We start from the raw sequence: 25,388 nt of genomic DNA, 5'->3' as shown, positions 1-25,388 counted from the left end.
CTAGAACAATTTTCTGGCAATAAAACTAGCATCAAACCGTTCATTTGACGATAACAATCATCCCAGTTTGAAAATATATCCAGATTATTCGATACGCCGACGTAATACGTGAATGATACAGGGTGACTTCCATAGTTATAAATGATATATTAACTCTTACGAAATATTTTAATGTAAAATTTGTGATACATATCTATAAGGCCGTTTGGCGTGTTTGAAGACAACGTGTACGTTAATACGCAATAAACGTTGATCACAAGTGTGTACAGATAAAGTAGAGGTAAGTATCTCATTGGAAAAAAGTTGAAAGAGTATTCAGCTGTATTCAACGATAAATAACAGTTCAAAAACCATCCAGAATGGCGTAGGTAACAATTTTAACGACTTCCATTGTACAAAATAATATAGTAAATATAACCTAAAAGAATTGAGTGGCTCCCATATTTGTAATACTTCTATATGGACAGTTCCTATTAAGTGGAAGGTGCTCCGACTAAGTGAAACAAATAGTGTATCGTTCTTTCTCTCCTCAGAGCGCTTCAGTTAGTTCTACGCATATTTTTGCGCGCATGAAGCATGCGCAGTATAGATAAAGTGTCTCGAACGAGGGAGAAAATGAGTAATGTCCCACTGTAACGTTGTATCCCATAACAACTGTCCATATAAGAGTATTACATATATGGTGGCTCCACAATAATTTAGGTTAGTTTTGGTTTAATAACAAACCAAATGTCAATTAGATCAGCTGATCAATTTGTGTTAATAATCTCTTGATAATTTCTGATTTTTGATTTTGTAGAAAAAATGGTTAGTTTTGATTAATACACAATGTCAAATAACATGCAGTTTTTATCATATACAATTATTACATTACGAAAAAAATTGCATGTACATTGCCTGGCTTCATATCAAGCGGCCTTAATCACTTCTTTTTCGATTTTTTTTCAAACACTTCAAAATAAGTAGTTAAATTTATAATGACCAATTATTTTTTGTTGATTTAATAAATGCAGTGTCACAATAACACCATTTCTCTTAAATCACATGTAAAAAAACAGATTTAATAATATAATTATCTGTAAGTTTCCATTTGGCAGCTAAATTAATGAAAAATGTGATGACTGTGATTCAGTTTTAATAGATTAATGTCACAAATACGATAATATATCTACCAGAAATGTTACTAGATTATCATTTCAATGTTAATACTAAAGTATTCATTCATTATTATTCATTTATTATTACATTATATTAAATGTAAAGATACCCAGACTGATATATATATATATATATATATATATATATATATATATATATATATATATATATATATATATATATATATATATATATATAATTTAAATTTGTATGACCCTCGTATCACCTACAATTAACAAGGGAGAAAACCAGTTGCTTATTCATTGAAAATAAAGTTGAACAAATTTCTTTTGATCGATTAAAGAGTTTATAAAACAGCCATAAAAATTCTTGACTTTCGCCGAGCTATTTATAACTTTGGAAAATAGTGAAGATAGAATAGTGCGCGCGATTTAGAAAATTTATCAACATGGAAAATATCAGGCGTCAGAAATCGATAAAAGACGCGCGACTCTTCATACTAAACACAACACAGTCGAACACGCACTGAGTTAAGAATCAATTTTTTTTAAAGTTAACTACTCCGTTCCAACGCTGTTGAAAGATAATTGTTCCCATATATGAAATAAACATCGAGTTGACTTTATAGTAGTTCACATACCACGTTTTATATTAGTTGAATAGTAGTGATCGTGTGTGAAGTTATTTGAATCTAATTATTATACATACGTGTTTTTGTTTTCATTCTTCAAAAGATTGTTTGATTAAAACACAAAATGGCAGACATATGTGTAAATGGAATTAAAAAACCCGAAAGTGTCATAAATTTTTATCAGGATTTTCCAGACGGTGAAGACGAAACTACTGAAAATGATATTTTGGAACAAAGGGAAGGTAAGTCAGTAAACAAGAGTTTTATAGGTTATGTTGCAGTCTTGCGAGTTTCAGCCACATGTTACGAATTATTGCAATATGTTATATATTTATAGAAAAATCTATTTTATATTTCTTGATAAACGCAAATTATTAATACGTAGTAGCATATTTATATAAAGGTGTTTTCATAAGCATTAGTTTGTTGAATAATATTAATCTACATTGTTATAATATTTTCTATCGTAATATGTAAACTCAGAAGTTTTTTGATACACTTTACTTACTAAAGTCTAAAGATTAGATATAAGAATAAAATCAAAGCCGTTTTCCCAATTCCTTATTTCAGATAATAGTCGTTTTATTATATTTTCCTAAATATGCTTTGTAATCTCAATGGAATGACCTATTTTGTAATTTTCAACGGCGTGATAGTAAAATCATCGAAAGTAATAAGTTAAATAGTTTCCTGTTATTCGACAAAACCCGTTTTTCATTTTTAAATGTAAACATATAACTGGGACCTTGTACGATACTGTGACTTTTACGGGGGATGGTAAAATAATTTGACAGTTTGTAGTTTCAGCATTTATATTAAGATAAATAAATAAAACACCCTTTGCTTATATTGTGGAATAAATTTATTTTGTACAGAAAAACCAATTTCAGAAGTTTCATATAAAATAATAACGGGATATATAGATTGGTTAAAGCCTTGAACAAATGCCCAGAGTTTACATATTTTTAAAAACTGCATCTCAATCTCATGGTACATTACATTTCAATGTTCCTTATAGAGATTCCTTACAGTTGGATTATTTTGATAAATAACTCTAGTGTCAGTCATCTGCAGCTTTGAATTTGCGGGTTTGAATTTTGGCATTAGAATTCTTTGAACTTGAATTTTAGTTTTTGATTAAAAAAATATTATAGTGGCGCCATCTGTGTGAGTATATACAAAACTACCTTGTTTGCCTAGTTCATATGTTTACTATCATCAATCATTTGATACAAAAATGAATATACCCAGGTAGTAATAAAAGATTTTCACGAAATAGATTTTTGGAAGTTTTTCTTTGTATTTTTGGTATATATATTTTATGTAGTTGTCTAACGTGATTAATTTCATTTCCTGGAACATGAGTTTACATTTCCTCGTATTGCTTTGAAACATTCGCCTACGCTTTTCTTTTAAAAATTTCAATTGTTTCAGTTCAACAGCTCATTAATATCGCTTTATTTGTTTATCTAAATAACCTTGTATTCATGAACGAAATCTAATAATATCTTCTACTTCCATAGTTGTTTTTAAGACGCATTAGAAAACTTGAGAAGTACTCTTTTTCAATTAGTATCAATACTCAACATTAAATTTCATAATTGAAATACACTATTTCGTATCCATGAAAGAAAACAGGAATTATTCTTTTTAAATTAAACTAATTATAGTACCCTAAATTCTTGTACAGGATTCAAAAATGTTCGTAGGCTTATCTTTTGCTAGTTGAACTAACTATTCAGGACATTCAATGTCTGAATAATATTTTTAGAAAAATATATCTCATTAGAATTGTTGGCACCGAGACTCTTGGTTATCAAGGCGATAAATCGGAATAAACCGATTTATTTTTAAAACCATATCAGAGTCAATAGACGTTTTTTTATAACTGTTTACTCAAGATTGGAAATAATTAGACATCATAAATAATTTCAAGAGTTTTATTTTATTTTCACCAAATGTAAACAAACGATTGAAATTTGAATAAAAAATTTATCTAGTTATTTTGATACACAAGTGTAATTCATTTGAATAGTTTTAGATACTAGTCAATTCAAATATTATCAAACAGAAAATACCAACCGAATAAAATGAAAATTGTTAATAATTACCATAATTACAATGAAAAGTATTTTTGTAGTTAACTATATGTGGTGCTTCGAAGTAGATGACAAGATGGCAGTCTATTTTTGATTGAAGGATTGTAAAAAGTATGAATGTATATTGAAATTTTATTTGTATCTTTAATGCTTGTTTTATAGTTTTCACAAGCTTTTGTCTACAAATTGTAACAATTTTTTGACAATGAAGCATTTCTCTCTCTCTTTCTCTCAAAGAATTTCGTTTGGATATACCGGGGCGAGTTGCAATGAAGCTTTTATAATACTCTTCCTACGTCGCCCATTGTATGTTATTTGTAGCATTTACAACTCATGAATATACCTTATTGAGACTACCCTTGAATTATTGTGTGCTTATTACTAAAGAAATCATTTGGAGTAAACTACGCAAGTATAACCTTATTTCTCCGGCTGGAGACTCTCTCTCAGGAATGGTATTCGGCCTCAGTTGAAGTATATAAATAACTGGTACTCAGCTGAGGTGAATAATTAATTGGACGCCACCAGATTTTCAACGACGTTAACAATTAATAAAAAAGGCGGAAACACCTTATGAATTAAATTAAAAATAAAAATTGAACATTCTAAAAGTGTCCCCGGTCACGATTGTCCAAATTAATATTTATTCCTAAGAACAGTAAAAGAAGTTTCAGCAACTAATAAATTTATTAAAAACAAAATAAATTCGTATTAACTATTCAAAAGAGCACAACTAACAAAAGCAGTTTTTAATTAAAAAACTGGGACTTATCTATGGAAATCCGGGATGGTTGCAGCAGTTGAAATTGTAGTCTGGTGATTGGACATCTTTTTGCAAAGTTTTAAATTAGGGAAAACCAAGAAACTATTGGTTGAAACTCAACCTCAAAGTACCGTGGACTATGAAAAAATATGATTGGCGATAGGAAACGTTCAGGGGACCTCGAAAAACCACAAACACTGAAAATAAACGTGATCGACGACTCACGGAGCCAGAGATAGTAGCGCAGATAATGAATCTAGGGATATGCCTTTGAGTACTTCTACAGTAGAAAGGAGATTGAAAGAAGCTGATCTTTTTGTAAACGTGGCAGTCAATCAAACCCTTTAAGACGTTAAAATAAAATTAAAAGATTGTAACGAGCTGAAGGACATAAAAATTAGACGCATGAAGAGTGGGAGAGACTTTCATGGAGTGATGAGTCAAAGTTTGCGGTTTTTGTAGAATGGTGACTGGAAACCTGGTAAAGATTCTTCGCCAAAACGATACGATAGGGTTGTTTATAAAATAATAAAAACAAAAGAATTTACTTAGCCACGGATTATACCAATGCAAAGATATATTAAAGGCACTAAAATGAAAGTTAATTACTACATAGTGAGTGAATTTTGCAAAAATTGGATTTATATCATATGAAACAAATGTTTGACATACTTTTAACGATATATTGTATAAGTATTTATAAACTAATTTATTTTTTACTATGTCTACCGCTAAAAATTTCCATTCTTTTTGTTCTATATACGTTAAACAACCTTGAAAGTACGTCTGGTCGTAAATATATTTAATCAGTTAATCACATGACGAATAAACTACAAATGTAAACAATACGAATATGAACAAGTGCCGTGGAAAAATTCTACGTGTAGATACCATTGTTTCTCAATATATAATAAATTTTCCAAGATATATTACGATTTTTCGTGACTAGAAAAGCGTGTATATTTTTAACAGTAGTTGAAGATGTGCCAGTCAGTTTTCGTTTAGTTGTTGTGGTATGTTTGAATCGAAAAGTGGGTGCCATTAGTTTTATTCGGTATTCAATTGCGTGATCGATAATAATTACAATTGAAGTTGCAGAATGTGTTCTAGGGGAGTGTACGTATCCACGAACCCCGACGAAATAAATGTCGTCAACGCTCCCAGTTTCCTTAGAGTTAATTCGTTTGTGGATGACGACAGAAGCACTGGAGGTAATTGGATTATCATGTCCCACTGCAATAAAAATAAAAGTAGTCTAACACGATTATGTATGCACTAACGTAATTTAGAGAACAACATGAAAATTATGTTTTTATTGAGGGAAATCTGTCGAGAATATTATTATCTCTAATTACTTATATAAGAATCATAATTATAATACAAAGATCTATTTTTGTTTCTTTTTTTATAAGAAGAAACGTGAATGAGATAAGTGTGTGTGATGCACGCGTGAAATTGCCTAAAGGCCGTTTGACATGATGCAATAACAACCTGCAAGAAATTGCATGCAAGTCTGTGTAGACAGTAAAAGTAAACAAATACCTAACCTCAAATTTTATCTAATATTTTGTACCTAGTTTCACAATGAGAATACAACTCAAGTGTTACGAAAGCCAGCCAAAAGTAACTAGATTTCTCCCTAGAATTGCAACTTGCACTGCACTGCAAATGGTCAGTGAATCGCCTTCAATAATTATATCTGCTGCTGTCTTAATTTTGGAGCCTGATGAACAGGTTTGTTGTTAAGCAAAAAGTAACTAGATTTTTCACTAGATTTGCAGCTTGTACGCAAAAAAAATGACACCAAACCGATAATGTTGCAAGTGCGAGATCTTGCAAGAAACATAACTAGCGTATGCTTTTTATAATCAAAATGTATTGCGTCTTGCATTGCATTGCACGTTGTCTTGCATCATGTCAAGCGGCCTTAACAATGCCGTTAGGCCGAGTTAGTCAACATATTGAGTGCAATAAACACTTTTTTGGCCGAGTTATATACAATATTTTTTCTAAACTCAAATGTAAAAGCAAAGAGTGTTTTATTTAGAGCGCTAACGGCAGGTTTCATAATGAAATTAAAATGACTTAAAATTTTAAAGTCTCCTTCAATTTTAGGAGTGCGTTTCATGATCTTACATTAATATTAAAGTGGTTTTAGCGATCTTTAAACACACGCCCGTGGGAAAGTACGTTCCTCTAAGCATCTACACCAGGATAAATTCACGGATGGATGCGAAGAAGAACATGCTACCACCCCATGTCAATTCTTTCGCGTCCAAATTTTGGACATAGATTCTATGGGATATTCCAGAGGTTTTTTCTTTGTGGATTGACATGGAAAACTGGATATTTCTGGAAATTTCCGATTTCTTGATTTCTATATCTTAAAGGCGACTTTACGCAAGCTTAGAAGCTCATATCCATCGAAAAATTATTGAATATAACCTATAATATAATCTCAATCCTATATATTATAACCAAACATTTTCTTCGTTGTAATTGTCCATAGAAAATGAATTGTTAGATGCAAGTTTTTCGTCTGATGATGAAACTGAAATTATTAGTTAGTTAGTTCTAAGCTTTTAAATCTGGCGTGGTAAGCTTTTATTAAATAATAAAATAAGCAGTTTAACGCGCTTTCATTATCCGACGACTATACTCGAACGAACGCCAAAATATTCTGACATCTATCTGTTTACAGACCGCTCTTAAATACTGAAAAATCCTGTTGAGTGAAAGTATGGTCGTTGAAGTCACATCGATACAAAATAAAGTACGTAATTTGATATCTTGATGGAACTCAAATGTCCAAGAGACACCCGGAATCAATCATCTATGATATGCGTCCCCATTAAGATCGTGTACCATAAATCTTAATGAAAACAATAAACCTTGAATTCAAGTAGCTAAATTTATGATTCTTGACATTATAATAAGACAAAAATTTGGAATTTTGAGAGGATACATTAATGGAGGGTACAATAAGGTCCCAATGGTTCGCACCGGGGGTGGGTTAAATTACACATAAGAGGTTTTTAAATTTAAATAGTTTTAAATGGAAAATTACTATGTCAAAAGAAGTAGAATGTTTGAATTCTTCAATGTATTTGTGGTTTATTGTAAGCGGTATTCATTCGTTATAAACCCTAGCAACCCAACACGTGATGTATGACGAATTAAATCCAATTAAAGAAACGGAAGTACATAATAATGCTTTCCTCTCAATATTTTTAGTTCGTGTGTTAGATAATGTGACGATAAGAGGTGCGGAAAATACGATTAATTACAGGGTGTTTGAGTGGCTCGGTCCACATTATTTTGATTCAATTTCATTACAAGAACGTAGTTTAAATTGTGGAAACTGAATATGATAAACCGTTATTATAGTCCATTCTTTTATTGTTAGGTTAGGTTAGGTGCGAAGCTATTTCATCTGAATGAAAGTAATAAAAATAATAATAATCTGAAGGTTATTTGAAAAGCTTCAGCGACGCTATAACTTTTTCAACCCTTCCAAATGATAATTGCAGATTTTTTTTACTCAAAATGGACATTTACGTATGTGACAACGCCCCTGTATTTTAAAAATATCTCTTGCAAGTGAAACTTTGAGGTTAGGAAACGGGAAAAAGTCGTTTGGGGCTAAATTTGGTGAATACGGTGGATGGTCAACCAACTCGGTATACAATTTGTGAATGTTAGCCTTGACAATAACTGAAGAGTGGAGGTGCGTTGTCCTGATGGAAAAGCACTTTCTTTTTCTTCAAACGCGATCGCTTTTTGGTGATTTTTTCATCTACCTTATCAAGCAATAAAGAATGTAGTTGAGGATCTCCAATCGACCCATTTTACATAAACTTCGTATATGACAAATGCTTTCTTTTGATATACCAATAGCCTCTTCTATATTTCTGATGTTAATGGTCTTCCAGTACAATTTGGTGAACTTCTTCGATGATATCGCAGTTTTTGGCCGTCCCGGAAACTCGTCATTAATCATGCTGATGAGCTCACGTTTGAATTCAGCTGTCCAAACACAAATTTCAATATCATCTCGATACTCATTTTTTTTCAGCAGAAAAATTTTCTCACCGACATATTTATACACTCCAGAGCAAAAAAATCGACTCAAGGTGCACACTCATAGTGAAATATGTAGCGTCCATTCTTTTTCTGATTTTCGCCATTAGTTTTAGCTCAATAATGTTCATTTTTTTTATTAAAGAAAAATAATAAAACAATCAAAAAAGGTTATAATTAACAGTAAAGAAAATGTTCGATAGGATTCAAGTACTGGGCTACGCGCAGGCCAATCCAAAGTTTCAATTTAGATATCAAGTAAATACTTCCGTACGGAACCTGCAGTATGTGGACGGAAATTTTCCTAAATCCCCTAAAATTTTTTCTGTGTATCAGTTCGCCGTTAATCCCCATGTTTCAACAATAGTTTCGTCCAGGAACCTCCTCCCTCAACCACATTCTTTTTCATGCAAATACGCACGAATCTTTCACCAGGTCTTCTATAAACTCGACGAAGAAGACGAAGAAATTCTTAAAGCATATGCAAATAATTTCCCAATTTATTTTAATAAGTGTGGACGTATTCCATCATTCCATCATACTCATAAAACTTAGCGCATAAAATTAAAATAAAATGGCGATTTGACATTCATGATATTCCAATTTTGGTGGACGATATTTTTTGTATCGTCTGTGTTGATATTTTCAAATGCATAGTCATTTATCAATAACTGATTGAATTAGCAACAGTTTTAATGAGCCGCGAAATTAATATATTTAAATTAAATTCGATTTTATAATTCAAAACAATTCTGATTAACACTACACGATTTACCGTCTATATAATTAGTATGGATAACGTCTTTGATACGATTAATAAGAAAGCAATTAAGGAAATTGTATAAAACTAGTTTTGACAGTAAAGACAACGACATTCTTAAATAATCATACGAAGTGTCAAGACATTGGAGATGTCTATACAGAAAGTGGAAAAGAAATGTTTTAGTTTGTGTTTTAATACACCGGATCCTATTAGACTTTCCGAAAGCTCGAGCGGTTACGATAGTCCTGCTGTCAGTTCAACCAGTTCACAAGGTAATTTAATTATTTTAAGTAAATAGAATTTTAAAATTTGTTAACTTAACAGACAGATTTAGTAATAATTCCAATAGTTGAATCCCCAATAGAAATTTTATCCATATTCATCATAAAGTATCACAATAACTATTGTTAAATAGAAATTGTTCAATAGTAAACAACGACATACCGATATCTACATAGCTGCGTTACAAAGTAAACATACGGTTTTTGTTCTTCTCCCCTACGCACGCCGCGCGCGTATACTTTTCCTTTTTTGCGAAAAAATTTCAGTCATTTTAAAGGTTGGAGAAAATGAATATCGGCAAGCGCAGATTTCGACGTCGCATGTAAAACTCGTGTTTGAGTTGAAAGATGTTGATACTGATCTGCTGCAGTTCCAATATAGGACAGTTCTTCATAAATTAGAAGAAATAACTACGCATATGCCTGAAAATGAATACAAACTCTTGCGAATCTCTAACATCACAGTATGAATATCGAAAGAAAAAAATGGGGACCAATAAGTGTTGTAACTGCTCATTATGAGATTATTATTTCGGTCAATGGACCACTGTCAACCAAATGTGACAGTGTTGCTTTACAGTCCATGTGTTAGACAAAACTGCGGATAAAACAAATAATTTCAGAAAATTAAAAATTTAAGGTTATGCATAAAGTGAAACTGTCAACTGTCAACATTGAAGTGGCTAGAGTCACATTTAAGAGGTTAAAGTTGTTTACTCCAGAGCGTCCCGAAAGTGTAGTACGAAACTGTCACTGTCAAATGAATACAGAACGAACAACTTTCAGATGGCATCGTCTAAAAAATGTTTTGTTAAATAAGGCAAAAGTACTGATTGGCATTTCTTGCGACGTGGCCACAACATTAAAAATCGGATCATATCAGAATCAGTGGATAAACTGATAAAATTAAATTCCTTCCATGGATCAAAATCTATATGAAACTATATTATTATTATTATTATTACTAATTTTTTTGTATTATTCCAGATACGTAAAACAAATATTAGATTATTATCTTTATTTTTAATAATAAAACTTTTTTTACTGCGATATTGCAGATACTTTTTATTATTTTCGGTTTGAGCGTGGCCTAAGGGATAGAAAGGTAATAAAACTATGAAATAACTCATAATTCACTCCATTGAGAAATAAAACAAAAAAAAAACACATTTTCTACACCTATAATATAATTAAATAAATTTGTGAAAATTGCCAGTCGACGTGTTAATGGATGTTTGCGCTAATATTTTCTATCATTTCTCCACTCATTGCGGCATGTATTAACGACTATATATCCTGTAGGCCTGTTCATTGTTGGATATTTTGCAGCCAAAACATGTTCCTTCTTCCGATCCCTCACCTACCTTCGATCGATGAACTCGTTTTTAAAAAGGATATCGGTCAAATAGAGTCCAAGCTGTCCAAGTTTCTGGTCAACTCTGGATCGCCTGTATGTCGAAATGGTCTCTTCTGTATCGAGACCGGCAAACTGATCAATGGACCCAGAACCCATTCTTGGTGTAGCCGAAAGTGTCTCTCAACGGTCTACTTGTAAAGCGGGCACGAGGAAGTGGATCGAGGGACAGGGCATGAGACAAGCCAGGTGCGAATAGATGGACCTTCTCCCTCTCACGGATATCGAAGACGACATCTCTACATCATCTCGGACGATCCGTAGTGCCGTTGGTACATAGAGGAGGATGAAACTGCTGACCACGTCATCTGTGAGGGCTCAGCAACCATACGAGCGCGGTTCAAACACTTAACCAAGCCTCAGACCTTTCCTAATGACATCAAGGTTCAAACCAAAGCGCCTGATTGGCTTCTCAAACGGACCTTTTCATAAAGACCGATTTTTGAAAATCGGTTGAGTTATTTACACCGAGATTAAAAAATAATTAATAAAATTGACGATGTTCCTAAAATTTTGACATAAATGTTTGTTTTACGAATATTGAAATTATTCTCGATTGTAAGTGCGCACTGTACGAGTATCTAGGAGGTCAATGTTACAGATTTAATTTGTGCCAAGATTCTTAAAATAATTTGTTTTCTCATTTCGTGAGTCTATATCGGGACTACATTTATTTTTAAGTTAATTCTCACAAAAATAGAATTATCAAGGTTCCTCCTTTAGAGTCGTTTTCAAAATTTACCATCTCTTAAATTATTACTAAAAATTAATTATTTTGTGTTATTAACACATAATGACATGTCAAATGTACTTTGAAAATAGTGAAGTTGTATGTATGTAACTTCGTAAAAATTTTTTGGATAAATATCTAGAAAACAATATCTTTCAGACACCTCAAAAATTTAGTAACGACCTAAGACTGAAACGAAAAGTTACGATCAATTTAACTTATCATGTCGGGTGGATGTATGTTCGCTATCCACTATGGAAGAAACTTTGATCTCGAAGGAGGATTCCTGTGAGCCTGGATTTGTATGAGTCGCTAGTAAGTCGTTACCGAATGTTCCGGTGGTTGTTTCCGCAGGTATAAAGGATGCAGAGCACTGGTATTTTGTAGATGAGGCCAGAATACCAAACCTCATCAAATGCCTTGGTCACGTACAAAAATACAGAGATGTGATGCTGCTTTTGTTTAAGTGCCTGATTAATGACAAAAATTTTACTCGAACAGGATTCCTTGTTCTAAAATGTTTCTCTGTCGATATTTTTACGGATGTGCCTATTTTTTAATAATAATTGATTATTAATATGATTAAAATTTACCGATATGAATATCATTAGTAAAGATTTTGGTTTTTGATATCGTCTTATCCACTTCAAATATTTGTATTGCGAAAATACGAATACAAATATGAATTTGTTTACAATAATTTGTTTTCCAATTTGCACTATCACTATATAGTAATAAGTGATTAATTCAATTTTGACATTTATATAGAAGATAAAAACAAGCTTCTAAATAATAAGTTCAGGGTCATCAATGAAATTGAACCGGTCGGCGTCGTTGGTTTTGATGCATAGAAACAGTCATAAATTAATTTTTTTTTGTTTTGTAATTTTGCAAAAATCTGATGAAATGATTTACATAATTTTCCTTGTTGAAAAATGTAACTATATTATATACTATATTCAATATTTTTTAATGATCTTGATGTTGAAAACTAATTTTAAAAAATATTGAAAGTAAATGGTACATAACGATTAACCCACACATACATTAACGTTTAAACTTGAAATAGAATAGAATAGAAAAGAACGAACTCTGTAGTTGTAGCTCAAAAGAAAGAAGGTGTTTCAGCGAGCGTTCTTAAACCAAAACGAACTCTGTAGCTATATTAGAACCTGAGATATAGATCTTTGAATGTAGAAAAATTGCCAAAAACCTACAAAAATCCATAACTCCATATTGAACGTCCGCGCCTAGCTCCTCTCCAACTCAACCGATTTAAGTGAGTAAAAACTCAAAAGAAAGAAGGTGTTTCAGCGAGCGTTCTTAAATCAAAACGAACTCTGTAGCTATATTAGAACCTGAGATATAGATCTTTGAATGTAGAAAAATTGCCAAAAACCTACAAAAATCCATAACTCCATATTGAACGTCCGCGCCTAGCTCCTCTCCAACTCAACCGATTTAAGTGAGTAAAAACTCAAAAGAAAGAAGGTGTTTCAGCGAGCGTTCTTAAATCAAAACGAACTCTGTAGCTATATTAGAACCTGAGATATAGATCTTTGAATGTTGAAAAATTGCCAAAAACCTACAAAAATCCATAACTCCACATTGAACGTCCGCGCCTAGCTCCTCTCCAACTCAACCGATTTAAGTGAGTAAAAACTCAAAAGAAAGAAGGTGTTTCAGCGAGCGTTCTTAAATCAAAACGAACTCTGTAGCTATATTAGAACCTGAGATATAGATCTTTGAATGTTGAAAAATTGCCAAAAACCTACAAAAATCCATAACTCCACATTGAACGTCCGCGCCTAGCTCCTCTCCAACTCAACCGATTTAAGTGAGTAAAAACTCAAAAGAAAGAAGGTGTTTCAGCGAGCGTTCTTAAATCAAAACGAACTCTGTAGCTACATTAGAACCTGAGATATTGAGGATAGAACGTGTGTATGTGAAAAACTCCCATAAGTAATGTACAGGGGGAAATCGCATTTGAGTATAACTTGAAAATGATGAAAATTAGATGAAATCCGATGGTTGATGGCTGATCTGTGCATCAATACCTTTCATTGAAAAAAAAATTAAGCAAATCGGTTGGGTAGAACGCCTGAACGGACTCGGAATGAAAATATGTTTTCATTATTTGTCTCTAAGCAACTAGGTGTGATGATTATACCAACTGAAATAATGATGGTTTATTATCTGGTGGAGTCCATGAGTTCTTGGCCCCATCAGTGAGTAGAGCTCGTAAGAGACAAGCTTCAGGCTCGCCGCAAATTGAACCCAACACACGCGAGGGCCAGACCCACGATTTGTACCCAAATCCCCATTAGTATACAAGATGACGTCGGTCTTCTAGATCTGGACTCTGAATCTGAGGGTGACAAAAGATTTATTACGTTGCAACTACCAAAAAATAAAAAGAAGTAAAACAAATGAGTATTTGCGAAAAACAGTGAGTTACGGAGAGTTCAAGTTATCTGGTGAAATTCCAGAAAATATGTTCAAGGAGGCGTTTCGGTTAAACAGAAGACAGTTTAGTGAGGATCATAAATTAAATGAAATGGTAGACACCGCACGTCTTGTCTTTTATTTATAGCCTATCGGAGGTTGAGAAAAAAACGGCCCTCGTATTAATTAGCTCCAAAGAAATTTTAATTTTTTGATTTCTCAATATAAAATTGACATTTTGAACCCAATATCTCTCTTTGAGGTTTACATCCAATTTATTTATCTAAATTTGAGTGGTCACTACATGATTATTTAATAAAAAATAATGTTCACACATATTCATTTATACAAATTATTTTGTTTTCCTATTTTTATTGGTAGAAATTTTAATTATTACCAATAGAGTACGTGTAATCATTATGCAACCATGTGTTGCATATAAACAAATATTTTCATTTTAATACGTATATCAACTAAGCACACCAGCACCTAATAAACAGATCCCAAGGTTTATAAACAAGCTATTTATATAATTTGCATAAGTTGCTAATATTATTAAATCTCATATTTTAATGACGCATAGACAGGGGGAACATATTTGGTAATCGATATTCTGCTAGATATAATCTGATTCTGAATAGTAGGCACTAAATTCCCATAAATTTAAATGCCTTAAAACAACTAACGTGTTGCCAGATTGGTATATATTTAATTATTTTCTGTCTAATTATACATAATAAAATAACGAACAGTCGTTTTATTTAATGAAAATATTTCTATTCGTTTAGTAACGTGGATTATATTAAGAATATACAAGGGCTACAATACTTTAACTCAAGTAATTACATATGACAACGTTGCTTTTATAATTATTGTTTTGGTGAATCGAAAAAAACAGTAAAATACAATTAGTGTAAGGTGTAAGCTGGAATTTTTGGAACCGTTGGTGATATTCATACTGAACACACTGTTTACACTACCACTACACTAGCAGTCACTCCACTACACCAGGAGTCACTCCGGCAGTGTAATTGTGAGTGTTGGTGTAGTGGAGTGACAGCTAGTGTAGTGGTAGTGTAAATAGTGTGTTCCGGCAAAAAAAAATGTTTTTTTTGGAAATAACAAACATTTTGGGGACTTCTCGTCGCCGATGACTGGTTTGGTGTTTTGTCTGTGATTTTTTTTTTCAACTCGTGGAAACGATTGACAATAAACGATATCAAAAAAGAGGCAACAATTTGAATATACGGTTTTACTTGAATTTTATATGTGTCCTACGTAAATTTATCTATTCTATAACAGTGATAAGTACTAATACACTAAATTATAGTATGTAGTCCCTTTGGATTATGATAATTGTTCGTCTAATGAAAACCATAGGAAACAAATCCAAAAGAAAATACGCATATCGGAGTAGTTTTTTTTCCGTTAGGTTGAAATCGAGTTTCCAGATTGTTTTTGAGTGAGTTTCTTCGATGGAAATCCGCCGTAATGTTTCAAATGTTATAAAGGGATAAAACTCCGATATACAAGTAAACTCGTTATTATATACGTATCGTCTCCGTTATAAGATGATTTCTATTTCTTCAATTGAATGAGTTTGCCTTAAAGTTTATATATTTTTATATAATAATTATTATTAAATTATTTTGTTTTATAGGAAACGAAAGCCCTTCGTTTGCTGGAAATCCGTCTTTTGCTATAAATGAACCAGAATTACCCAATGAACTATCAGCTCCGTACGAAGTACCTCAATTTCCTATCGAACAAATAGAAAAGAAATTGGCCATACAGAGACAATTAAATTGCAAGTTAGTAATCGCTTTGTGTTTTTTTATGTGTTTAGTTGTGAATTTGAGAAAATTAAATCGATTCCAACAGTACCTCAGTCGAAGCAATCATTTTTTATGTACTTGGACGAAAAAGTGTGGTGTTAGTAGTTCGTTTAGTTACCCCGTTTGCTGTTCCCCTAATTGACCATCAAAAAACTGAAGACACAAAGCAGAACATCCGAACAGTAATTGGGAAACCTTGATGTGTAATCTCTGTGCTTTGTTAATATACTATTTGGTCCAAATCAGAATTAATCATTCTAGTTATAATTTTTTTATAATTCATCTTATGAGGATGGTTCAAATATGAATTGAAATTTTTTTAGTATTCTAAAAGTGGCTGCACTGGATGTTAGACTGGTCTGTTACCAAGGAAGAGACAAAATCGCGTAACCTCGCTTTTTGGTTTACTTATTTGTTTTTTGGTCAAAGATAATATAAAAATAAGTGTTACCGATGAGAACGTCAGCGCTTTTGACAAACTTATTTTGGGAGACCGACGCAGTACTGTACACGAAGAATGTTCAGTTCGATTACCAAAAAATTTCAGCCAGATTGCTGCTAAAACTTCTGAATTTTGAGCAGTAATTCACACGCTGGGAAGTTTGCACGTGTCTCCTGCAGCAGTATGGTTAGGTTAGGTTAGGTTAGGAGGTTAGTGGAGGAAAAAAGATGAAAGACGAAGACGTGCCAGTTAAAGTGAAAGTTAGAATGTCAGTGGAGAAGATGTTGTGTACCCTATTTTGCTGCAAGACCTCAACATTGAACGAATTGGGTTGGGAAAGATTGAAACATTCTCCCGATTCGTCGCCATGCGATTATTATTTATTTGGTCTATTGAAAGAGGTAAAATCGTTCGTGTGCGAATAGTTACGTGACAAGCCGAGATATTTTTACGAAAAAAGCACCTAAAATCTTCCAGAGAGGTGACAAAAGTTGTAGAGTGTGACGGCGACTACCTAGAAAAACTAAAAAATCCAGTTCTGTAACTTAATAATAAAATTTTTTACAGCAAAATTCCGGTTCATATTTGAACCACCATCGAGTTATGGCAATTCGGAATAAAGCTGTCATTTCCTTGTATGAAAATGGTCATTTCAATAACTAGCGTAATGGATCTTTTTTCATTTCTTTTCAATTTTGATGGCATGTAAATAAGACTAGAAGAACTCTATCCAGTTTTTTTCAAACGTGTGGCCATATAGGTACAAGTTTGTCAATATTAACAATAAACGTTTATACCTTTATCTGCATCGTTTCAATCGTTCAATCAGAAAATTAAATGTAATATTGATTGCTTATCAATGTCTATTTAAGTGGAAGAATGTTACAAAATGCAAATTTTTGATCAATGAGATCGTATAACTTTAATATTATAGGGTATTAGAAGACAAACGCAGTCAATATGAACCTTCAGTTCAAGGTACTGCAGAAGTTGAGGAGCTTGACGAGCACGATTTGTACGTCCCCCATTTCCAACGGGTTTCAATATCCGGAGAGGATACTAGTGGAGTAAGAATATATATTTTCAATTTGGGATCGTTAGTTATAGTTAATATATTTGCTAGGTTCCCCTTGAAGACTTGGAAAGAGCTGCAAAACTCATTATCCAAGCTTTGAAAATTAGAAAACGCTATATGGAGATGTCTTGTCAAAATTTCTCTGCTACGGTAGGTAGATTCTTGGATCCGAATAAAGAGCAACGACAACATGATGAGAAACAGTCGATTGAAGGTTAGTTGAACTAAACTGAATGTAAAACAAATTCCACTACACGTCATCGATCAAAATTTTTTTGTCGTAATTTTTCTCATACCGTATCTACCAAAACTTTGAACTCTTTTTCTATTACCGTCATTTTGAATTTGAGCCAAAAAATTATTTTAAATTGCGAGGAATGTTTTCCTCCATAGCTAATAAACATCCTATTAATTTTGGAGTCATTTTTAATCGGTAATTGTTATAACTGACGTCTATAATATTATACAAAATTTTTGAAAATATTTGCAACCGTCAAATATTGTCTAGTGTGATTTTAAAAATTCAACACTAGGAACTAATTCTGAATCCAGATAGAATCCTTCTGTACAATATTCAACGTGTTAAAGGCCGATTCATAAACTTCTTTCCGTTTGTCGTTGACGTTTGCTGTTACAAAATTAAGAAGATTGCCGTTTGCCGTTGGTGACTTTCAACATAAACGAATTTTATCTTACAAAAGAAAAGAGCCAATCGCATCCGTTTGTGTTTAGCTCATGATTTTGTCTAATGCTCTCCATAAAAAAACTCTTCGTTATTTTATATAATATCGTCCATAAATACCGGATTACAAACAAAAACACAAAACTATTACGTAAACTAAGAGTAGTGAACACGTCAAGAAGAAAAACGAAATTTTTAGGTTAACAGCAGTAACGTCAAGTTTATGAATAGGTTCAACAGACGGCAAACGTCAACGTCAAACGGAACGTCAAGTTTATGAATCGTCCCTTGCAGTTTTGTAGATCCTTGCTGGTAATTATCCAGGTTCCAGTTTTAATATCAATGACATTAAAGTGGATTCCGGTCCAAAGCAATAAATTAGGTGTATTCGATGGTATTTGGATGAAATTATACGTTCTACTTTGATTTTTGTGACAATTATTCCTAGCCCATTTTGATGGACACTATACTGTATTAAATGAAGAAGTTTGGTTTCAAAAACTCATTTTCAGTTTCTCCCTTTTCTATTCCTCTAATTGACCATCAAGACTGGAGACATTAGGACATCCAAACAATCCTGAAGAAGCCTAGAAATGCCGTTTCGAGGTTTTATTTTAGTCTTATTCTATTCTTTTGTTATGTTATCATTTTATCAATTATGTTGGGCTTTGGCAAACATATTAATGAGATAGTAAGCATGGAAAGACGATCAGGAGTGGTTGTAGAGTCTCAAGCCGTGGGCGACTATAACAAAGGCAAATCTTCTATAAATCTATATGACAAGTGACAACACTTCTTTGAGAAAGAAGTTGCTGTGGTATAGAAAAATTTGCTAGTGAGCTGTTATTTGGTACAAAAATGGTAAATGCCCATATTCTTTTTAAAAGAATATAGCAATTTCTGATTTTTAAATCAGCGCAGCAAAAGAGTTATTGCAAAGAAACTACCTATGTTGCTCATCAAGACGCCAAAACCATATAAACCCATTAACTAGTGAAGGAACAAGGTGAGAGGAGATTGCGTGAAGTACAGTAAAAAAAACTTATTCAAAGTAAAAAAGATGAGTTTTCACAATGTTTGTTTTGAAAAACCACATTATTGTATTCTTTTTTTTTTTCGAAAAAGCATAAATATTTGTTATTATATTGTAAAATGTTTTTTGTCATGTTTTATATGCCCTCAAAAACAAAATTAACAAGAATATGTACAGGTAATGAAAAAGTACCACAAAACAAAAATTTTTATCAAATATTAATCGAATTATGTCGAAAATCAAAAAAAATATGAAAACTAGAACAAAATTAAACAGGCCAAGTGTAAGATAATATTCGAAGGACTCAGAACTGTTCAACCAATTTCTAAAACAATTTCAAATACAGTATTTTCGGCTGCGAAGAAGGTTTGAAATAAAATATGTTGTAGGCCTGCTCTAGGCTGTGGAGAAAGTTCAGTTGCGGGCCTGTGGATCGCACCAGGGCTCAACGTGTTAAATAAATAGTTTTCTCTAATGTCCTTCAAACTTAATTTGATCAATTTTAACCTTTTCACATCATGTTAATATAAGGTAGGATATGAATTGCTAGTAAACTAACTATAAGCACTCTTCAGAATTGGTTCTCAGAAAACTGGGTTGCTTTCAAGCTTACCAGGGAACAGCATCAGGTCTTTGGGCATTTTAATTGAGGTAGGGCTTCGTACAAAAAATATTTGAAATAATAGAAACTTTTCCTTTATTATTAGTGCTACTATGTGAAATAACTTGGGATGACTTGTGAAGGAATTTGTTTTACATAAGCTTGTACATAAAATTATATAAATATAAAATGAAATGTGATAAAAATTTGAATAAATATAATGTTTTTTTTGTTTTGATTATAATTTTTAGTAGTGTGTGATCATCTATATATTTTTTTTATGATTATTAAGCTATATCTGTAGGCAAACACTGTTTCTCGGTTTTCGATGTTAATGAACGTTAATGTAATGAAAACATATCAAAATTTTCACCTATTACCTTTCTCTTAAATGATCAAATCTACATTTGTCTGTATCGATCCTTCTTAGTTGTCATAAGTAACCTCAAACGAAGCAAGATGATCAAATAACAACAGATTGTGGCACTACTTAAGAAGAAGAATTACTTAAGGGGCGTTTACACGATTCAATTAGATCAGTTGATTTAAAATGGCGACAGTAGTTGTAAATAGAGCTATTCTTGAACTAAGTTGACTTCTAGCTGAAAAATTATCAAAAATTGTACCTAAAAAAGAACAAAACAAGAGCTCTATCAAGGTAGCAGTGACAAATTAGCAAAAATCAATAAAAAAAAATGGAATTTTGTAGCTTTTTTGTTGCTATAAATATCGAGTCAACTAGTGAACCAAAAGTTGTTGCTAATTTTTTTCTGCAAGTAAGTACTACCGAAAATTTGAAAAAAAGACCCGACGAATTTTTTATACTAGCAGTAATTTTCTTAACACAAGCTAGCTTGAACTCGACTTGTTACACGGGAAATGAAGAGAAGATTTAGTTACTACATTGAATAATGTTCAAATGAGCCTAAAGAATAAGTAACAAAATCGATTTTTAAATGTTAAATTTTATTTCAGTTTATCTCCATAAACCAAAGTTAATTCCCACCCCTTAATGCAAACTATAAATTGATGAAATTAATTTATAACAGTTTTAGTTTATCCCCATAAACCAAAGTTAACTCACACCCCTTCACATTCCCATAATATTATTAAGATTTTTTGGTGTTTGCTTTAGATAATTTTTAGATTTGTTTATTAATTTAATCGAATCCCCATTTTTTATTTATTCCCATAGGTATAAAAGATAAATTGAGCTCAGTTATATCTTTCATTAGTACGTTATAAAGAAATTTTTTTAAGTAAATATGAAAATTAGCGGAATTGATAACATTTTATTAATAGTTTAATAATTTGGCAAATGACATCACTATTTCTACATGATTCACGCCTTTATTTTATCATAATATAAAATGATAACTTGATATAAAGAAGTTCAATAAATTTGCGAAGAAAGTATTAATGAATACAATAGATACACTATACTGGGTGGATCAATAAAACATTTGTATATCTTTGTGATGATACTTCCTGTTAAATCGATGCAAGAAGCTTGAGTTTTATATTTAAAAACAGTTAAAGTCAAAGATAAAGTCATTCAAAATTGTTCATTATATTGTGTTTAAAATCGCTCTTTCCATTTTTGTTTGGATTATAATTTATTTCTGCATTTTGAAAAATATATAAAAATCATTGTAAATACATCGAGATAGATAATCATGTATAAATTAATTTTAGTTTAATTATGGACTTACAATAACTATTCACATTAAACTACTATTACTACAAATAGAATGTATGTGTCAGCATCAGAAAGTTATGCGAAACTTTGAAAATATTTACAAAATAGTGACTTAATAGTTGATCAAAAGGTGCCCTTACAAAACTACATGCATGTCAATATTAATGACTTTTCAGTCTTTCAATAAACATAAATAATTCAAAATTATAAGGCAGGGATATCAAAAAAATATGATTTTTCTTTAATTTCTTATTTCTTAGACATTTTGATATGTTGATGCTTCTAAATGTTCTAGATTTTAGGTCTGTTATGATTTAAATTAGTTTGTTTTATAATTTTTTGAAGACAGACGAAAATTTGCCTATTTATATTAATCAATAGATCACCTACATCATGAACATTAAAATAAGAATAAAATGAAAATAGAAATTTATTTTAACAATAAAGATTAATGTTTCCTTTGTTTTTACATAGGACAGACATCTCAGTACTTAGAAAATAGACTAAAAGCTCATCAATACGATAAAAAAACTACATTGACGAACCACGAAATATCAAAAAAAAAACAAATTCGAAACGCCAAAGTTTCAAACAGGTAATAAACTGATTTTTATAAAAAATAAAATCAAAATCAAGGCAAACAATCAAGAATTAAATATTATTTAGGAAAATTAAGCTTTTTAATTTGTTCTCTAAAGTTTCTGCTGTATATCGGTTGATTGATCCACCCAGTACATTTAGAATTTAAAATTTTTGCAATCTTGTGACTTTCCCAAAATACTATGAGCTTAATAATCATTTATACCTGGTACACGTATCTATGACAGATCGAGAATATGCCGAATTGCTGTTGAGAACTGCCAGAGCCTCATTTGATGACTCTTTTTTGAAGATCTTGACCGTTGAGAATGTCGAGAAGATTTTAAAAAGTGGTCCAGGTAACTTGTTCTCATTTGTGTATAAAATCACGGACTTACAAATACCTAACTAGACAGGTCCTTTGTGAATAACCGATTTTAGTGTGATTACTTTCATGTAAACATGTCTTTTGTCAATAGTGTACAAAATTTTCGTTTAGGTAAATAAAATTTGAAACAAGTTTAAAAAAAAAATTCAACTTTCATTGGTACATTGTAGTTTAGGTTTTTAAAACTGGCTTTTCTGTACAGCTGCAATATTATTTTTATATTTCATTGACAAACTTCCATTTACAATAACGATTCTTGCTTTTTTTTCAATGGCGTGTATTTGTGGTAACAAATGTAAGCTTTTTCATTGCGTGGAATCATATGAAACAATGTGTGAATATTTATTTTCTTCTAGACCACGGTATTCATCCACCCATACATACACCATGGGAAGCACCCAAAATAGGCGACACAGCACATACTTTCAAAAACGATCGTGGGGTTTATAAAGTTTATATGAACGAAGAGGACATGAACAACGACAAACCTTGTAACTACGAGTATCCTGATGTCATTACTTTCACCGACGACTTTTACACCATGTGTAATATGATTGCCGATGGACCATTGTAAGTATTTATCAAAGTCCCATGATTCTAGATTGTTCTTTTCGAAACTTGGTTGAAAACTGTTGGTAGTAGGTGAGCTAAAAGGATAGGGGTGTGTATGTCATCTTGGATGTCAATGTCATCAGTCAACTGTCGTTTGTTTTGTGTGCTGTGTCATATGTCGTTTCTGCTAACTGTTTTGTGGTATCTATGATCATGTCTGCTATCTGTTGTATGTGCTATGTTGTCTATGATCACACCTATCGTCTTATCTCTGTTTCGACTGTCACGTGAAATCTGTAGTTTGTGCTGTGATGTTTCACCTACAATCTATCAACTGTCGAGTATGCTGTGTTGTCTATGATCGCCAACGGTTGTGTATGGTGTGTTGTATATATATGCCATAGTATTGACGTCGTAATTAAGTTGGAAATTGAATAAGGGCGGTTTAAACATAATGTGAAAGTGTGAAAATCAAATATTATCACTGTTTCATTTATATATTTTTTAGAAAATCATTCTGCTATCGCCGTCTAACATATTTGTCATCGAAATTCCAATTGCACGTCCTGCTCAACGAACTGAGGGAATTGGCTTCGCAGAAAGCAGTACCACATCGAGATTTCTATAATATACGTAAAGTAGATACACACATACACGCCGCATCATGTATGAATCAAAAACATCTTTTGCGATTCATTAAAAAAACTTTGAAGACTAACGCCGACGAAGTAGTGTCCATAACTAAAGAAGGACCAATGACACTTCGTCAAGTGTTTCAGGTAATGATTCAGGTGATTATAAAGTTAGTGAAAAATAGAACTGGAGCACTGCAAACTTTTAATAATCATGTATATATAGGTTGAAGGTTGAATTTTAGCTTTTATTGTTTGGCTATTTTGATTCTTAAAACTAAATTTTTTCATTTTAGGTCTGTACAAATGCAAATTCATAAAATATGTTTTAGTATGTTGTTTGAACTCGTTAGAGCTATATAGACTCAAGTTTGTAATTCTCAAAATGTTGCGGAAACATTTTTACACTATTTTTGGTGTCTATCTCTTAATTGATGTATTTTCTTTAAAAGTTATTTTTTACAGATTAGGCCCAACCGGTCTATTCTTACCGAATTAGGGCCGTATGGAAATAGGCTAGTTTTAGTAGACTGTAAATTTTGTTTGCTCTCTCTGTTTCTAGTTTTTCTAAAACCCATTTAAAAAAATTGTGATTCTATTAATATTATTTCAGTCAATGAACCTTACAACATACGATTTAACGGTTGACATGTTAGACGTTCACGCCGATCGTAACACTTTCCACAGATTCGACAAATTCAATGCTAAATATAATCCGATAGGAGAAAGTAGACTCCGAGAAGTGTTCTTAAAAACAGATAATTACGCGAAAGGTAAATACTTCGCCAATATTATTAAAGAAGTTGCTAGCGACTTGGAGGAATCCAAATATCAGAACGCCGAGCTCAGATTAAGCATATACGGTAAGACCAAAGACGAATGGGACAAATTAGCTAAATGGGCGATAAACGAAAATGTTTATTCTGATAATGTTCGCTGGTTGATTCAAGTGCCCCGACTTTTGTAAGTATGAAATTTATGTGTTTAGATAATTTTGAATCACCATATATTAGAAACTGATCTCTTTCTCTACCCTAACGTGTTTCTATTCGCCAGTTGGTAACTAGGAAAAGTGTAATTGAGGAAAACGCCATTCATTAAGAGCCCTTCAAAATATTTGAATGTTTGTGGCAGACATTTCAACATGGAGACCTGGGCCGGTATTTTTAACTCACCTTTCTTACAAGCGAGTGATTACCAAAGCGAGTGATTTGATTGGCAGCATTATGGAATTTATAGATTCTCGTGTAACCCCTTCGGTCACAAATTTGTAACACGAGCGACTAGTTACGGCAACACCGGTATATTAGCGTATTTTGTCAAAATAGTTCTGTGTTTGTGCTGTCAATTCTTTAAAGACTGAAGGTAATCTGTGAAGTTCTAGTGGTTCATAATTAACTTGGAATTTATGGAATCATTGGTGATATTAATACTGAATACACTGTTTACTCTACCACTACACCAACACTCACAGTTACACTATCTTACGCGCGTTTCGATAATTAAGTTATCATCTTCAGAGGCTTCTAATAACTAACTAGTAAC

General features: G+C 32.2%; 1 protein-coding gene across 10 annotated transcripts in view; it reads left to right on the top strand.

Moving 5' to 3' along the window:
- Positions 1-1,565: 1,565 nt before the first annotated feature.
- LOC130443774 (AMP deaminase 2) overlaps positions 1,566-25,388 on the top strand; it is a 29,582-nt gene continuing 5,759 nt past the window's right edge. Inside the window, exons 1-8 of one of the 10 annotated variants that reach the window (XM_056778583.1) lie at positions 1,566-1,992; positions 15,986-16,136; positions 17,537-17,669; positions 17,726-17,891; positions 22,520-22,630; positions 23,016-23,229; positions 23,720-24,002; positions 24,457-24,806. In XM_056778583.1, the coding sequence (XP_056634561.1) occupies positions 1,875-1,992; positions 15,986-16,136; positions 17,537-17,669; positions 17,726-17,891; positions 22,520-22,630; positions 23,016-23,229; positions 23,720-24,002; positions 24,457-24,806 (1,526 nt within the window). In that variant the 5' untranslated portion in view covers positions 1,566-1,874. Of the gene's footprint in view, positions 1,993-5,466; positions 5,824-7,850; positions 8,056-9,127; positions 9,728-15,985; positions 16,137-17,536; positions 17,670-17,725; positions 17,892-22,519; positions 22,631-23,015; positions 23,230-23,719; positions 24,003-24,456; positions 24,807-25,388 lie in introns of those variants that run through there. The other 9 variants (XM_056778586.1, XM_056778585.1, XM_056778589.1 and 6 more) reach the window with 9 other exon arrangements.

The sequence above is a fragment of the Diorhabda sublineata genome, chromosome 5, assembly GCF_026230105.1.
Source record: "Diorhabda sublineata isolate icDioSubl1.1 chromosome 5, icDioSubl1.1, whole genome shotgun sequence".
NCBI classification, from domain to species: Eukaryota; Metazoa; Arthropoda; class Insecta; order Coleoptera; family Chrysomelidae; genus Diorhabda; species Diorhabda sublineata.
Note: the sequence above shows the minus strand (reverse complement) of the source record. Positions and strands in the feature narration are given on the sequence as shown.